At 57.7% G+C, this 15,516-nt stretch overlaps 8 protein-coding genes across 8 annotated transcripts; 4 read left to right on the forward strand and 4 right to left on the reverse strand.

Moving 5' to 3' along the window:
• Positions 1–669: 669 nt before the first annotated feature.
• On the forward strand, positions 670–2,852 carry P884DRAFT_62688 (regulator of chromosome condensation 1/beta-lactamase-inhibitor protein II). The gene is made up of 2 exons (XM_069445994.1): positions 670–1,932; positions 1,998–2,852. The coding sequence occupies exons 1-2, from the start codon at positions 913–915 to the stop codon at positions 2,835–2,837; spliced, it is 1,860 nt and encodes a 619-aa protein (XP_069295229.1). The 5' UTR covers positions 670–912; the 3' UTR covers positions 2,838–2,852.
• Positions 2,853–3,916: 1,064 nt separating this feature from the next.
• On the reverse strand, positions 3,917–4,978 carry P884DRAFT_207500 (uncharacterized protein; the record flags this gene model as incomplete). Its single annotated transcript, XM_069438795.1, has 2 exons — positions 3,917–4,531; positions 4,643–4,978. The coding sequence occupies 2 exons, from the start codon at positions 4,976–4,978 to the stop codon at positions 3,917–3,919; spliced, it is 951 nt and encodes a 316-aa protein (XP_069295230.1).
• Positions 4,979–5,606: 628 nt separating this feature from the next.
• Positions 5,607–6,145, forward strand: P884DRAFT_271870 (Pam16-domain-containing protein; the record flags this gene model as incomplete). The annotated part of the gene is made up of 2 exons (XM_069442475.1): positions 5,607–5,609; positions 5,726–6,145. The coding sequence occupies 2 exons, from the start codon at positions 5,607–5,609 to the stop codon at positions 6,143–6,145; spliced, it is 423 nt and encodes a 140-aa protein (XP_069295231.1).
• A 1,001-nt stretch (positions 6,146–7,146) lies between these two features.
• On the reverse strand, positions 7,147–8,159 carry P884DRAFT_262945 (uncharacterized protein). Its single transcript, XM_069441708.1, has one exon. It carries the CDS (start codon positions 7,827–7,829, stop codon positions 7,251–7,253), a length of 579 nt encoding a protein of 192 aa, XP_069295232.1. The 5' UTR covers positions 7,830–8,159; the 3' UTR covers positions 7,147–7,250.
• Positions 8,160–8,709: 550 nt separating this feature from the next.
• Positions 8,710–9,376, reverse strand: P884DRAFT_62704 (uncharacterized protein). The gene has a single exon (XM_069445995.1). The coding sequence runs from the start codon at positions 9,287–9,289 to the stop codon at positions 8,834–8,836; it is 456 nt and encodes a 151-aa protein (XP_069295233.1). The 5' UTR covers positions 9,290–9,376; the 3' UTR covers positions 8,710–8,833.
• Positions 9,377–9,985: 609 nt separating this feature from the next.
• Positions 9,986–12,616, reverse strand: P884DRAFT_248637 (biotin-protein ligase; the record flags this gene model as incomplete). The annotated part of the gene is made up of 4 exons (XM_069440556.1): positions 9,986–11,155; positions 11,209–11,808; positions 11,865–12,510; positions 12,580–12,616. 4 exons carry the CDS (start codon positions 12,614–12,616, stop codon positions 10,366–10,368), a joined length of 2,073 nt encoding a protein of 690 aa, XP_069295234.1. The 3' UTR covers positions 9,986–10,365.
• Positions 12,617–12,690: 74 nt separating this feature from the next.
• P884DRAFT_262948 (uncharacterized protein) lies at positions 12,691–13,473 on the forward strand. The gene is made up of 4 exons (XM_069441709.1): positions 12,691–12,884; positions 12,990–13,021; positions 13,170–13,234; positions 13,298–13,473. Exons 1-4 carry the CDS (start codon positions 12,793–12,795, stop codon positions 13,367–13,369), a joined length of 261 nt encoding a protein of 86 aa, XP_069295235.1. The 5' UTR covers positions 12,691–12,792; the 3' UTR covers positions 13,370–13,473.
• Positions 13,474–13,936: 463 nt separating this feature from the next.
• Positions 13,937–15,232, forward strand: P884DRAFT_229099 (mitochondrial genome maintenance MGM101-domain-containing protein). The gene is made up of 2 exons (XM_069439742.1): positions 13,937–14,651; positions 14,789–15,232. Exons 1-2 carry the CDS (start codon positions 13,972–13,974, stop codon positions 15,069–15,071), a joined length of 963 nt encoding a protein of 320 aa, XP_069295236.1. The 5' UTR covers positions 13,937–13,971; the 3' UTR covers positions 15,072–15,232.
• Positions 15,233–15,516: the final 284 nt, after the last annotated feature.

The raw sequence follows: 15,516 nt of genomic DNA on the forward strand, positions 1-15,516 counted from the left end.
TATCGGGTTGCATGCACATTTGATGAGAGCGACCAGCAATAGACTTGTAGCGACCTTCAGAGTAAAAGCTTAATGGAAGCGGGGTATCCCAAGCCAACTTGGAAAACTGAAGTCCATGAATGTTTTGCGGAAGATCAGCTGACCGGTCGACTTGGACGACCAAAAGGTCAGATGGCGCATGTTGGTGCATTCCAGCTGGCACCACGACGCGTTGGGCTTGATCTTTCGTTCAATGGCGCGACAGCACCTGTAGAGTGGGTCGTCTTGTAGAGGTCTCGCCAAGGGTGATCGCTAGCAAAAAAGCAAGGGGAGCTAGGGAGCTAAAGCCACCGCCCAGAGATTTCTCTCCGAGTTCCGGAATGACGAAGGGTACCCGGGTACCTGCGCCGTACGCAGAATAAATGAGCTCATCGAAGAACTGACCAACAATCCGGACCAAGCGTGGCTGGATATCACAGGTATATGGTAATATACTCCAAGCAATTGAGGAACCAGGACGGGCATTAGAGGTGCATCAATTTTTATTGTCTATTTTCCGAGCTTGTTCAGGTGCAATTGACTTCGCAACGAAATTGACAACAATCGCCGGATGCGGGTTATTGTGGGACCCCGCGTTACCTTATTGAGAGGTGCTCTGCTGATGCCCCCGGAGCCAAAACAAAAAAATCGGGTTGGAGCCCGAAAAGGTCGCGCCTTTGCAAAGATAAAATTCCTCGACTTCTTTGTCCTACACAGCACTCTTTCGCTCACTCTCTCAATTCCTGTCAACAACTGCTCTCGCGACCAAGGTTGCTACTTTGTGCACTCGATCACTTGGTCTTCCCTTCGGCGCGAGTTAATATTACCATCGCGCAAGTTTTCTGAGCTCCTTTCCTGATCAACTCCATCACGCGCATCACACCATCCCCAGCGATGCCTCCCAAGAGAGCCGCCGCGGCGGCGGGCGAGTCTGCTCCGGACGCGAAGAAGACCAAAGCGGCTGCTGGTGCGGCGAAGACAGCCGTCGTCTCGGAGAGGCCCAAGAAGGCCGCGCCGGCCGCCAGTAAGGCCGCTGTGACCAAGAAATCGACAACCGCTGCGAGCAGCGCGGCGCCCCCAAAGAAAGCTACTGCTAAAGCTCCCGCCCCTAAGAAAACGACTGCTAAGGCCACTGCTTCGAAGAAGGCCGCGCCCAAAGCGGCCGCTGCTCCGAAGAAGGCTGCCGCGTCGTCGCGCAAGAAGACCGCCAAGGCCGCCGAAGAATCAGACAAGGAGAATGAGGTCGCGGAGCCTCAAGTCAATGGCGTCAAGCGTAAGCGGGAAGAGGAAGAAGATAAGGAAGCCGGCGAGCACGCCGCTGGCGATGCTGGAGTTAGCGATCAGCGGGGCACCAAGCGCGCGAAGAAGGGTGAGGACGAGACCGCGCCGGCCAAGAAGAAGATCGCGGCCCCCAAAGCGGCACCGAAGCGCGCTGTGCGCGAACTTAAGGAGATCAACGAGCCGCCGACTCAGGTCATGGATATCTTCGTGTTTGGTGAAGGTACCGCCGGCGAGCTCGGCCTTGGCAGTGTCCGCGTCGACGGGAAGAAGCCTATCGACGTGAAGCGCCCGCGTCTGAATCCCAACCTCAAGGGCATCGTGCAGGTCGCCTGCGGCGGCATGCACGTTGCCGCTCTGACCAAAGATAACAAGATCCTGACATGGGGCGTCAACGATCAAGGCGCTCTCGGTCGCGACACGACCTGGGAGGGCGGTCTGAGAGACGTCGATGATGAGGACGAAGATTCGGAGGATGGCGACGATACCGGGATGAACCCGAAGGAAAGCACACCCGGAGAGATTGACACGTCTAACATCCCCCATGACGTCAAGTGGGTGCAGGTTGTCGCCAGCGACAGCGCCACCTTTGCCTTGACCACGACCGGCCAGGTCTATGGGTGGGGCACATTTAGAGTGAGTCGGCTTCCGCTTCCGAGACAATGCGCAGGATTCCTGCCGTGCTAACGATTGGTCTGCAGAGCAACGAAGGCGTTCTCGGCTTCAGCCGGAGTGTCCTCATTCAGCGCACTCCCACCCTTGTCCCCGAGCTTTCCAGGATCAAGCAGCTCGCCGCTGGCCTGAACCACGTCCTTGCCCTCGACGACAAGAACAAGGTCTACGCCTGGGGCGCCGGCCAGCAAGCCCAGCTCGCCCGACGGCTCCTCGAACGCGACGACTCGGCCGCCCTCTACCCCACCGGCATCGGCTCGCTCCCCGGCCGCGCCAAGGTCGCAAAGCTCGCCTGCGGCTCGTACCACTCGTTCGTTATCGACACCAAGGGTCGCGTCATCGGCTGGGGCCTCAACAACTATGCCGAGCTCGGCGTCGAGGACGAGGCCGGCCAGGACGGAGGCTTCGTGTTGCGGCCGCAGCTCATCAAGGCGCTCGAGCCTTACGAGATCACATGCATCGCCGGCGGCGAGCACCACTCGCTGGCGTGCAGCAAGAATGGCGAGCTGCTCACGTGGGGCCGCATCGACGGGCATCAGGTCGGCCAGCCGTCCGGGTCCTTTTCCGAGGACAACACGATCTGGGACGAGCGCAACAAGCCGCGCATCCTGGTCGTGCCCACTGTCGTGCCGGATATCAAGGACGTCGTCCACGTGGCCGCGGGCACCGACCACTCCTTCGCTATCACCGCGGACGGGAAGGTGTACTCGTGGGGTTTCTCGGCCAACTATCAAACGGGCCAGGGCACGACCGACGACATCGAGTCCCCGACCCTCATCGACAACAGCGCCATCCGCGACAGGAAGATTGTTTTCGCTGGTGCTGGTGGCCAGTACGGCATCGTCGGAGCGCTGCCGGAGGAGAACTAAACACTGTTGTGGAATTGAGGAAGTCCTTTCTACGGGGGAGAAGGGTGACTGTTACCCTTGGCTACCTCCCAAAAGGGCAGATAGATTGGATGTTCATGTTTGTTTGTTGGGAACAATTGTGTAGAGAGAGAGGGAGCGAGGGAGGGAGAGGGAAGCCCGCATACGCGGGGATCTCCCGTTTGCCTGACGCCTGAGTCGGGGGCGGTCCATTGACACGTATGGATGTTGGTGAGTTGAGGTGGCTGAAAATAAAGCCGGCTGCTCATTGTCACCGCATATATCGGCGCGTGGGGTCTGCCTTAGGGACCTGGGCTGATAATGGAGCCTTGTGTTATCGTTTTCTATCTGCTTTTTGCTAACTCGTTGCTTTCTGGAGTTGGTTGACCTTCTTGGGAGCTAATTGGTTCTTCATCTCGGGGTCTCGGACGGGCGCACATTTATATAGCATCTCTTTCTTGTTACCCCCTGCCTGTACCACTATTATAGTTGCCCGTCCGTCTTTGCGGTTGCGGTTGGGTTGCATGAGATGGCTGCTTTGCTAGGCGCAAGGAAGGGCATGGATCGGTGTTTCGAGATGAGAAATGGAAACCCAGTTGACCTCGATTGTGCTTCAGAGTTTCTGCTGCTTGCCTTGGTCTCATGGCAATCGCTGATCAAGAAGGTTGAGGACGGCGGAGAGGCCCTCCGAACATCTCCTGGCGAGACTTTGTTCAAGTGGGCCAACATCTCCTATATTGTGAGCTTGCTCTCCTGTCTGATCCGTGCTTTGGCCACTCGTCTTCATTATCCCGCCCTGTATCATCGTTGTCCCTAATGTATTTCGAAGGAAGGACTGACCTACAAAACGTAGCCGGAACGTTCATTATCTTGACGTCTTTTTCCCCCCCTCTATCATTATATCATCCCAGGAGACAACCCTGTCGCTCATTGATCCTGCCCAAAAGCGCAAAGGTACATACATGCACTGATACACACGCCTAACAACCGACGGCCCTCCCCCCTTCCCTTTCCCGGCCACCGACAGCCAAAACCCTGATGATCGACCATCTTCTTTTCTTCGTCACTTCCTCTCCTCCGCATCAAACCGCCCCCGAACCACCAGCGACCTTGGCAAACGAGCCGCTCCCCCGGCTGCTAAACACGGCGATGATACCGAACCCGACGTAGAAGAGCGCCAGCGGATAGGCCACGAGGGCGCGCATGCCGCGCATGCCGCCGACGGCGCAGAAGATGCCGCTCGCGCTCCAGGTACACCACATGATGGCCGCGCTGGAGAGCGTGATGCCCGCGGGCTTGTCCATGGGCAGGAAGATGCCCACCAGGCTGGTGGCGACCAGAGGCAGGAGGCAGTAGCCCAGGACGGAGGCGGAGCGGGCAAAGGTCAGGTTGCTCCCCGTCGCGGCGGGCTGGGCGGCGCCAGCCATGGCGGTTACCGGTTCGGCGCCCGGGTAAGCTGCGGCGGCGGCGGGATCGTGCACCTGTTGGCTCTGGGCGGAGGGAGCCATGAGGGAGAGGATTCCGTGGAGGAGGACGGAGCCGAAGACGGCGAGGCCGTAGATGTAACCAAAGTGGACGCGCCCTGAGAGCAGGAGGAAGGTGCCGTAGAGGAGGAAGAAGAAGAGCGGGCCGGCGAGGTCGCTGTCGTCCATGAGGTGCTGGTCGATGCGGCTAAAAGGGTTGAGGACGGCGAGGGTCTGTGGGGAGAGAGAGGGGATGCCGGGTCAGTAAAAGAGCGAAAGGTGGGGGGGGAGAGGAAAGAAAGAAAGAGAGCGCTGCGGGAAGAAGGAGAGAGAGGAGGACGGTACCTTTGCACCAATGTGTCCCACGTTCACGCCGAGCTCTTCTAGCAACGGTGGCTCGCCAGGGTAGCCCTCTGTTGAGAAAGCGGCTAGCCAGCCTGTTCGAAGACCGCCCTGCTCGCCCATGCGACCGGACACGTCTGAGGCATCGCCGAACCCCGAAGCGAAAGAGGCGGAAGCACCGTAGGCGCCCGCAGAGGGCCCGCCGTAGCCGTAGGATGCTTGTGATGGAGTCGCATGGCCCGAGACTGGTTGTGCGTAGTTTGATGAATAGAACTGAAGGTTCTGGGCACCGGTCGGGGCGTAGCCCTGGTTCGGGAGTGCGCCGTAGTATTGTGACATTGTGAGGGCGCGAGGCAGAGAGGTTGGCTGCCCGGGTTCAGCCCGTAACTTCTTCGGTTCGATTTGTGGTGTATTTGCCAGATATTTTGGTTGTTTTCGTCAGAGGTGAATATGAAGTCTATTCACCTCTAGGGGAGTGGGTGTGGCCGACAGAGGTGACACCGTCGTCGTTCGTGGGTTTAAAAACGTTGCGATCTTGCTACAACTGGCGACGCAGTGTCAGAAGCTACAACTTAGTTAACGCTACGCTACTGTGGAAGCTCCCTTCAACCCCTTGTTACGACAAGTGGCAGCTGGAGGCTTGGCTGTCACTCGGAAGAACAGCTGGCAAACAAGCCGGACCCGCCTCGAGGTAGTGTACAGTACGAAGTACGAATTACTCCGTACCTCGAGCCGCCCGAAGAAACCCCGGCAATCGGCGGCGCAGGGATTCTTTGAACCGATAATTTTTTGAGCTAAAGAGACGAAGTCGGAATAACCCCGTCATGCGATTTGCCGTTCAACAAGTTCCGCAGGCTTCGAGAAACAACATCACAGCGGCCGGACGCTCGGAGGCCTTATTTTGCGCATATCCTTTACATCGAGAAGAAGGCTAGCACCGCGGCCGACTCTTGTCACTCTGCACACAATGGTATGTGCATCCTCGCATCTGAACCCAAAGAACTGCATCGTCATGGGCGATTGGCGACGGGCCAGCGATCAAACCACGCAAAGCGATCATGTTAGACTAACCCCCATTTTCCGCAGGCACACCGCCTGATAACCCAAGTTGTTTTTATCGGCACGCGCGTGATCGGCCGCGCCTTCGCCGAAGCCTACAAGCAAGCGGCGGCATCGAGCCAGTACCAACGCGCGCAGGCCAAGGCAGGCAACGGCCTGTCAGGGCGCGCCAGCGTCAGCACCGGCATGACGCTCGACGAGGCCTGCAAGATCCTCAACGTGAAGCCACCACAGAACGGCAAGGCGGACATGGACGAGGTCATGGAGCGGTTCAAGCGCTTGTTCGACAACAACGACCCCAAGAAAGGCGGGTCCTTCTACCTGCAGAGCAAAATCCTCCGAGCACGAGAGCGTATCGAGGCCGAGGTGAAGCCAATGATGGAGAAGGCCGAGCAGGAGGCAGAAATAAAGGAAGGGTGGAATCCCAAGATTTACAAGGACAGGTAACCGTGGCGCACCTTTTGCCACCATGTCGCGGCGTGGGGGGCGGAAGCGCGCCGTCGCCTCTTCACTTTGTCCCCTCGACTGGGAACCTTTAAAGATCGGCTAAAGAGGCGGACACGACAAAAGAGTGATACACGGAAGTGCAACCGCACGAGGCGAGATCGGTTGACGAAGAGCGACGGATGACAATTGCTCGGCGGCACACGTAAGGAAGGGGTGGGTGGTAGAGGGGGAAGGGGGAAGGGCTCTGGACAGCATCAACTCCAACCCCGTGTACACAAATCTTCACTCGACTTTGGGAAGGCCTGGCGTTACGTGGTTGGGGATATTCGGATGGCGGGGATGTTTGAATGCAGTGGGTTAGAATGCCAGACGTCGCCGCTGTACGCCATTTCATTTTTAATGCTTGTACTATATACTGGTGGCGACTCCAAGGCGACGGGTGGTTCAACGTTTAGGGACTGGTGCATCTAGACAGATAGGGGAAAGAGGGGTTGAAGCTCATCCAACGGCGGCGACGTTGCCATGCAACAGCCATCCAAGTGAAGACGGGGCCGGTTTCCAACGCTGCTAGTTGGACTGAGGCGTCATTCCTTCGCCTTGGGGTCGCAACAACCCACCACTGCTTTCAGCCATTCCACATGTCCCAGCACTCGCCGCCGTACCTCTATGCTTTTAAAGAAACTGATTTAATATTTTCGAGATTGTCGACTTCTCTGTGGGGAAATCATTGTCCTCGACCTAGCCGCATATCGGACGATGGCAATCTCTCCTGATCCATCTCAAGGGGGGCACCGGAGCTGCAGCAATTGAAGCCGCCGGTTCTACTCGGTCTCAGACGAGGATGCCACATGCTCTGCAAAAAGGACGTAGAGAGTCTCGAGTTCGTGGCCTCCGCACATGCCGTTGGAATCTTCCCCTTTCTGTTTGCGGAGTCATTCGTTTTGACATCCATACACTGGAATACGGGGTAGCCATCATCTGTTCGGCATGAATGACAGACTCAGAAGAAAAGATGCATTTGCATCTGCTCTCAGTACCAACAGGCAGTCCCTGCTCCCTCAGGTTGTCTTTGTACACTTTCCACGGGTTATCAATACAGGAACTTTTAAACTCCAATATGATGCGCACCACAATTCCAACCACCCAGGGTCTCTGCAGCCCGTCGCCCGTCCCATTTATTGGGGTGGCGGGACCGGTGAATCATCAGTTTTCCCTGCTCTTGGGAGTCCGTCAGGGCTCCATGCTCTCTTCCTTGGGAACCACCATCGTCCCCGGGCTTGCGGTTTTTTGCGTCAGCTCTTCTGAGCTCGCCCAGCCTCGATACCAGATCCCGCCGCGTCGGGCTGCTGGGATCATTCATCCCCAGGACCAGGCTCTCCTGGCTGTCTCCCCAGCCTCCGGCGTAGCCCGAGCCTGCGCTGGAACGGCGGCTGTATAAACTGTGGCGTACCGCGGCTCTCGCAGCGCCCTGATCCCCCCTATTCTCGCCCTCGCCGTACCCGACTAACTGCTCGTAGTATACCTCAAGCCCGACCGAGCTCCTCCGTTTCCAAGCTGTTCCGTCCCTGCGTCTGAACTCCTCCCCCAGCAACTGCGTCCTGTCCTCCCAATCCATCCACCCCCGGCTCCTCGTCGTCGCGCTGCTCGGCCTCATGCCGTTCACAAAACTCCTCAGGCTCAACATGGTGGGCGCGCGGGGTGTGACCCTGACGGGCGGCGGCGGCGAGACGTGCGGGACCTGCACGGAACCTACGCGCACCGCACCTCCCCCCTTGCCCCACTCACCGGCCGGCGGCGTTCCGGGCAGCAGCGACGAGCCCGGGTCCCTCAACCACGGCTGCTGCTCGTAACAGCGGACAACGCTCGTCAGGCTGACGCCCCGCTCGTCCCCTCGGACGGGTCCGCGCTTGGGGAGGAGCCTGCCGAGCGGCCCTTTGTCCCCCCATCGGCGCGGCCAACCCCGCACCAGCAGGGGCCTCAGCGTGGGCGCGCTGGCGCAAACGATGGCGACGTCGAGCTCCAGCACGGTGACGACGAAGAAGGCCGGCGACTCCGCCGGCGGAGATCCGCCGCTGCCGTCGGCGGCCACCAGCCGCAGCGAGACCGCCAGCCTCGCCATGCCCGCCGCGACGACGAACACGCCCAGGCTCAGCACCCCGCCCAGCACGGCCTTTTTGCGCCGCGGGAGGACCCGGAGCCGGACGACGCACGGCAGGATCAGCGCGATCAGCCAGACGTCGGTCGCGGCGTGCAGCGCCGCCGACGTGATCAGGAGCTTCTTGAACGGGACCGAGGCGCCCGAGGCGGCACAGCGGTCCTGCACGGAGGAAAGGAACGATGCCGATGATGACGATGACGATGACGACGACGAAGGAGAAGCATAAGCGACATAAAGAGTGCCGCTATCGGGGTATTGTTCATGATCCTGGTGGCATTGCATAATGGTGAGGGCGAGGAGAGGGATGATGTAGAAAACTACTGCCAGGGCTGTGAGGCTCGTCAGGGTGCGCTCGGCTGGCGAAGCTTTTCTCGGCCCCTCCGAAGAGGAAGAGAAAATGCGGTAGTAGAAGGAGAGGGTGGAGAGCTTGATGACGAGGTGGGTGAACTGATAGAGTATCAGGGCAATGTAGGCGCCCGTTGACAAGGGGGTGACTATAGCGCTGGTGCTGTTGATGTTCTTGTCCCTGTTCAAATAGTTGAGATGGGATCCGGAGAGAGCGGTAATGATGCTGTATACGATGCAAACGGCGGTGGATATGGCCCAGGCCAGGAGGATGAGCGTGTCATCAAGAAACCGCTTCCGCAGGATAGAGATGCGCGAGTAGGCCCGGGCGATGATGAAAACAGTGCACACGATATGCGGGACGAGGATGCCAGCGAGGGCACCAGGAACCGTCTTGAAGGGGGCGGAGGCTTTGTTAGCGCTATGTCCCGGCCAGTACGACTGAAGGTGTGTTTATTCACCATGTCTCCGCTCTTGCGGTCCTCTGCGGGCCTGGCATTGCCCGTCACCGCCGGGTAGGTGAGGGTACACTTGGTGTAACCCGACTCTGTGATGACTTGGGCGGACATGTTAACGACAGGAATCAGACGAGACCTGGCGATCGTGAGGCCACAACGCAAATGCCCCGAGGTCGTGCACATGCCACCATCTCATAGGGTCGCGTGTCGACTTGGCTTGAGAGTGCACCTGCAGTTGATTTTGCACATTTGCACCTGTTCCTGCTGCTCGCTGTATGGCTCGCCTTATACCATGTCCTGGCGAATTGTTCCAAAGGATAGCCTCCAGTCGAAGAACAGACGCGGTGATTCTGGATCATCAACTTGCATCTAGACTCTCTCCAGTTTCAGAACAGTACACTGCCGCTGCCAAGTTCATGGCAGATCGATGTATGATAAACTTGCCTCGATCGGGCCCATAACCTTTCCGGCCAGGGCACGAATCAGCTTTGACATAACATTGCAGGTCTTTGACTACACCATGCCCTGCATGCTTCGAGACACAGAGCGAACGGCGCTTCTTACAGCAGCAGATCGGATAATAATTGGCCAGCCGGGAGCGGCGGCCGGAAGATTTTGCCGAGGGCAACACTGCGGTAGATCCCGGGGGGGAGGGGAAGGGGGGGCTGAGGGCCGAAACTGTTCCCAAGCGAGACAAATACGCAGGTCGAAGCCGGGTTGGGATGGCTGGTTTCATTCTGGAGCGCGAAGCTCGGGTACAACCCCATTGGCTGGAAGCAAGAGGTGTCGTCCTTGTGAAGGCCAAGTGGAACATTGGCCATTCGGCAGGCCATGTTCATCGCAGCTACGTGCCCGGCTAAGGCCGGCGAACCCACCGTCATCGAGAAAGAACCTGTTGCTCGGTACGTATAATTCGGTGTGATGGCCCGCTGCGCTCGGAGAGCAAACATGGCGCGGCTCCATGATCTGCTGCAGCATAACGGTCTCATGCAACCACTCAACGGCCCATTTGTGGGGAAGAAGGTCAGAGCTCCTTCGATTTTTCTTTTCCCTCCTCGCTCGAATTTGGTCTCGCCCAGCCACTGCAACTGCAAGGCAGTAGCCAAGGTCTGACTCCCTCGCCATGGTTGGATGGCGACGCAACAGGGCTGCAATCTGCAGTCCCTTTCGGGCCGCCGGCGCACGGCTCACGGTTCTGTAGGCGACGGCCGTGCCCGAGAACACCAGCCCAGAGGAGGGCCCAGAAACACAGGAGCCTCTCAAATCTTCCTCTTGACGAGGCCCTTCCAAAAATCGAAGCTGTTCTCGTCGCTCTGTAGCGCCCACACCTTGTCCGTCGACCGCAAAGCGCCGTTGATGCCATTGTCGGCCACCTCCTCGGCCATCAGCATGCCCCAGTCTCTGGTGATGCCGACTACGCGGGCCTTGACCCCACCCTCAGCCTCAAGCGTGACAATCTGGTTAGTATGCAACCAGTGCTGGTAATATTTGCCCTCAAGGTCCCGCGAGAAGCCGTTGCGGCAGAACTCGGTATAGAGGGTTTCGAGGCGGGTTAGGATCCGGGCTAGGAGCCTCTCGATTCGGAAGGACCCGAGTTTCTTGCCGCCCTCTAGCAGGGGCAGCACCGCATCGAGACTGGTGGTCGGCCGGGCATTGTTGGTGTTGATGCCGATTCCGAGGACAACTTGGAAACTTCCCGACGAGTAGGCGCAGTTGGCGAGGATGCCGGCAACCTTGACGTATGAGACTTCGTTTGGTTTCGAAGGGTCTCGGACGTAGACATCGTTGGGCCATTTGATCTTGATAGGGAACTCCGAGTAACCGTCATCGTACGACTTTACCGCCTCGACAATGGAAAGAGCGGCGAGGTACTGGATGAAGACAATGGGTCGGGTTGTTGCATAGTGAGCCGGATGGTTGATCACGGTGGACATGATCAAGGAGCCGGGAGGCGCTACCCAAATGTTAGCGCCTCGACCACGGCCTGCTACCTGAGTCGTTGCGGCAAAGGTGAACCCAGTAGGTAACTTTGAAAGAAGATTATGGTTCCTGAGGTCGAGTTTAGAATCACATCTGCTCTCCGAAGTTGTGGAGTGACTCACTTTTCAAGCAATGTGTTGGTGCTCGTGACTACCTCGCCATACATCAACACATTGCCCCAGCTCTCCGCCTCCTCCGCCTCCTCCTTCTCCCGGAATTGCCGAAGGCTTGAATAGAAGACTGAGTGGTTGAAGTAGGGGGTTTCCTTGGGCTCTGGCCAGGCGTCCTCGTGGGACACAATCCGTTTGGGAACGTGGCTGTAATCAGCGGTGGGGTCTGGGGAGGTTCTGCCCGTCTTTTTCTTTGACTCAACGACATCGCTTAATAAGGCTTCGCTCTGAGATGCTAGAGACCACCTCGAATCCGGCTTTTCGAGGTGAAACAGATCATTGCCACCTTTGATATACTCCTCGCCGTCCTCTTTGGTGATGATCTCTTCAAACGAACACAGTATCTCGCTGACGTCGGAATGGTGGAGCGCAGAGAGGTGAATCTTGGATAGACTCGGCACGGGCGATGCTCCCTGGCTGACTTCCAAGCCGAGTTTTGTGAGACAAGCCCTCAGGAAGATGGTTCTAGAATCTTCATCTCTTTTTAGTGCCTCGATGAGCTGATCATACTCTGGAACATCGACTTGGCGGCTAAGGTTAACAGCATCGAACCTATGTAGATTGTCAGATGAGTCATTGTCGCGGTAAACTCAGTGAGAACTACTCACTCGGGATGAGGACCTGTGAGGAGCGCGGCTCCTTCGCCGACTTTGCAGTACACTATCGCGGCTTTGGACCCGCCGGATTCAACCGCAATATCATCTGTGTACTCAGCAAGCACTTGCACATTGCCCGACTCCACCGCGAGCTTGTCGGCGTTCACAAACACCCCTCCGCCGTTGTAGTAGCATCGGAATTCACTGGGGAGCGACGCCGAGTCGGGAAAAGCGTCCTTTACGACGGAGATCGTGGTCGCCCTTGCACCCCGCTCACTGTGATACTGAAACCCCGGAAACGCGCCACCCCGGCATGTCCCGGGGTAGAAGGCCAGCTCTCGGCTTCCAACAACCTCTAGCTCCGGGTTTCCAACCTCAAACTCGCAGCGGCGACATGCGTAGTAACCACCGGCGCAAAAGCCGAGGTAGGCGCCACCACGGCGGACAAACTGGGCGATACTGCGGTTGCCGGCGCCGTTCAGAACACGGCAGTAGCCGAGATCAGCGCCGCCAGGGAAGACAAGGAGAGCGCATGTCGGGGCCCAAGGCTCTCTCAGCAAAGCAGACTCGGTGATGGGGTTCACTGCATAGTTAGGACCGAGCAAGCGGCGGAGCGAGTAGATGCAGTGCCGGACTGACTCAATGGTCGATCCGGTGCCTGATGCAGGTCAGCGGGTAAAGGCGAGCAACAATACACCGAAGAGTGAATTTCCAAGGCAAGACTGACCTGTGTACACCAAAACGTTGAGCTTTCGCGATGCCATTCCGGTTTCCTGATTCGGTAGTCGGTTGTTGAGTCAGAGCTCCCGACTGGGCAGAAAAAAAAAACGGACGAGATTTGTGTTGAATTGCAAGTTCCGATTCGGCAAGCGGACCCGTGCGAACAAACAACGTCTGATGGCCTTCTCTCCACGAGTTGTATCGTTCCTATCTCCGCGCAATGGGATCTTCTAATACAAAGGAAGACACACCGCCAAAGGCAGAGCAGGAAGTACCTGATGCACTGGAAGAAGATGACGAGCCAGATGAGTGGTGAGTTCGGCGTTGCTTCCTCGGCGAAGTTTGAGCCGCTTGTTGCCGCACCGAGCCCTCCTCGAGCATAAGAGCTGGTTCTCACTCAACACAACAATGCTGCAGGGACAAGCGAATCTTTAGCACAGGCTGCGCCGGTACGTCTCAATTGAAGATCAAAGTCTTCAATGGCTCCCGGATCGTCAAGGGCCCATCTGAGATGCAACTTGGGACAAAAGCCCCGAGCGGCGCCGCTCACCTCGACGCAGCGCCCCACAACTACTGACAAATTGATGCGCATGGCAGATGAGAATGCGAAATTGACCGACTGCTACCACGATAAGAAAGATTGGAGAGCCTGCAAGGACGAGGTATGTGACAAATTTCGGATACTGCAGGAATACGGATAAAAGCTGATGAAGCGGTGCTCAAAGATGGAGAAGTTCAGGGAGTGTTGGAAAGCGCAGGGAAATGACAAACGGACCAGCACCGTAGACTCTACGTGACGCCAATCACCCTTTTTATCTTGTTTTGTATGTAACTATATATTATCATCATTATTATGCACTTGTACGAGCATCGAGCAAAATGCTAAAGGGGCTCTACTAATGGTTATTTGAACACCGAGTTGAAAGCTCTCAACTCGAGGTAACCGCTGCGTTTGTGCTGTTCTAGCGTGATGCTCTCCGCTGTGGCCGCCAAACGCCAAGTGCTCTTTTACAGATTTTAGGCCTGCATACCCCCTTCAAACGAGGCTCGGGCCAGAAATTAGGGGAGTTCAACGTACAATTCAACACCTAATATTAGCCCGCCACCTACATATACATAACGCATATATGGTATAGTTAGAACTTATATATATTGAAGTATATAGCTATCTATACATGCATGCTGCGCCTATCTGGCCGTCAAATTTGGGGGAGTGGTGCGGTCTCTGGCTCCTGCAGCCAGAGGGGACTCGGCGTTTGGCGGCCATAGCAGCACCACTGCTCCCTGGAGCGGCCGCCAAGACCTGGCGTCCAAGCTCCACAGCTGCAACCTTGACGACCGTCCCAGAGCTTTCAACGCGCGCTCATCAACGCCGTAAAATCCAAACCGTCCAGACAAGATGAGGTCGCGCGCCCTGCAAGCGCTCCGCCCAATGCGGATAGCCTCCACAGGCGTACTGCCAATACAGTACCTTCGAACCCCTACCAGGCGGTCGCCCGTCCTCAAGCAGATAATAGCCCGTTCCGCCTCGACGTCGTCCTACACAGCGAAAGCGAGTCCCGCATCATCAACACCCGCCTCCCGCGCCCGCGCTGCCTCCGCCTCCAAACCAGCCACCCCCGCCCCCGCCCCCGCCAGTCCCGTGCTCGATCCTCAAGCCGCGATCCTCCCGGCTGCCACCGTCGCCGACGTCGACCCGCAGCTGGCCGCGGATATCCACACCCCCGACGCCAGCGGCGGCACCTCCGCCGCGTCCCCGGCCTTCGCCGCCGCGCTCAGCGGCAACGCCAACGGCGGCAGCAGTGGCAACAATGGCGCGGCGATCGACTGGTCCTCCTCCTTCCACGGCCTCTCGACGACACCCTTCAGCCCTGAGACGGCCGCCGTGCTGATGCAGCCGCTGGACCCGCTCGACATCGAGATCAAGCCCGACGGCATCATCTATCTCCCCGAGATCAAGTACCGCCGGATCCTGAACAAGGCCTTCGGCCCCGGCGGGTGGGGCCTCGCCCCGCGCGGGGAGCTGGTGGTGGGCGAGAAGGTGGTGACGCGCGAATACGCACTCGTGGTCCACGGACGGTACGTTTCTTCTCTCCCTCATTCTCTATCCCTTCCGGGCGACCACCCTCGGATATAAAAGAGAACGAATAACCCGATCTGACGTTCTTGTGTGTGCCTCTTGTACGGGGGGGGTGTTTGGGGCACGAAATAAACAGATTCATTGCCCAAGCTCGCGGCGAGTGCCAGTACTTTTCCGAGGAGACGATCCCGACAGCCGGCGAGGGGTGCAAGTCGAACGCGCTGCTGCGGTGCTGTAAGGACCTGGGCATCGCCTCGGAACTGTGGGACCCGCGCTTCATCCGCGAGTTCAAGAAGACGCACTGCCACGAGATCTGGGTCGAACACGTCGTCAGCAAGAAGCGCCGCCAGATCTGGACGCGCAAGGACAGCGAGCCGGCGTACCCTTACCAAGTGGTCAAGGCTGGGAGCAGAATGTGATTGAAAGACAGAAAAAGGGGGGATACATCGGTACAGCTGTGCATGACAAACGTACCTGATTGACTGTATAGAGAGGGAGGGGGGGAGGAGGATGCCGCTGGCTGCTCGACAGCCTGTACATTATTATTGTAGTATATAGAATTTCTCACGTCATCGGAGACCAGGAGTACTCCTCTTTGGAAATGGATGGGGATCCAAAGGTTCCATACGGCTTGTTTGTTCGCCGAGACAATTTGTTCGAACCCCAAGTTATGCGTATAACTCTGCGGTGTGATGAATCATAAAACAGAACGCCATCAGCCGAGCACCCCATTCCACGCACACTCCAACCCAAGTCCCGGGAGGTCTACTGTGCCATAGAAACCATGCAAAATCAAAGGAACAGAAAAAGATCAGTCCAGGCAGATACTATCGGATCTCAACTCACTTCTCCACCCCCGAGCTC

This window comes from Thermothelomyces heterothallicus, assembly GCF_042370625.1.
Source record: "Thermothelomyces heterothallicus CBS 202.75 unplaced genomic scaffold P884_scaffold_23, whole genome shotgun sequence".
Taxonomy (NCBI): domain Eukaryota; kingdom Fungi; phylum Ascomycota; class Sordariomycetes; order Sordariales; family Chaetomiaceae; genus Thermothelomyces; species Thermothelomyces heterothallicus.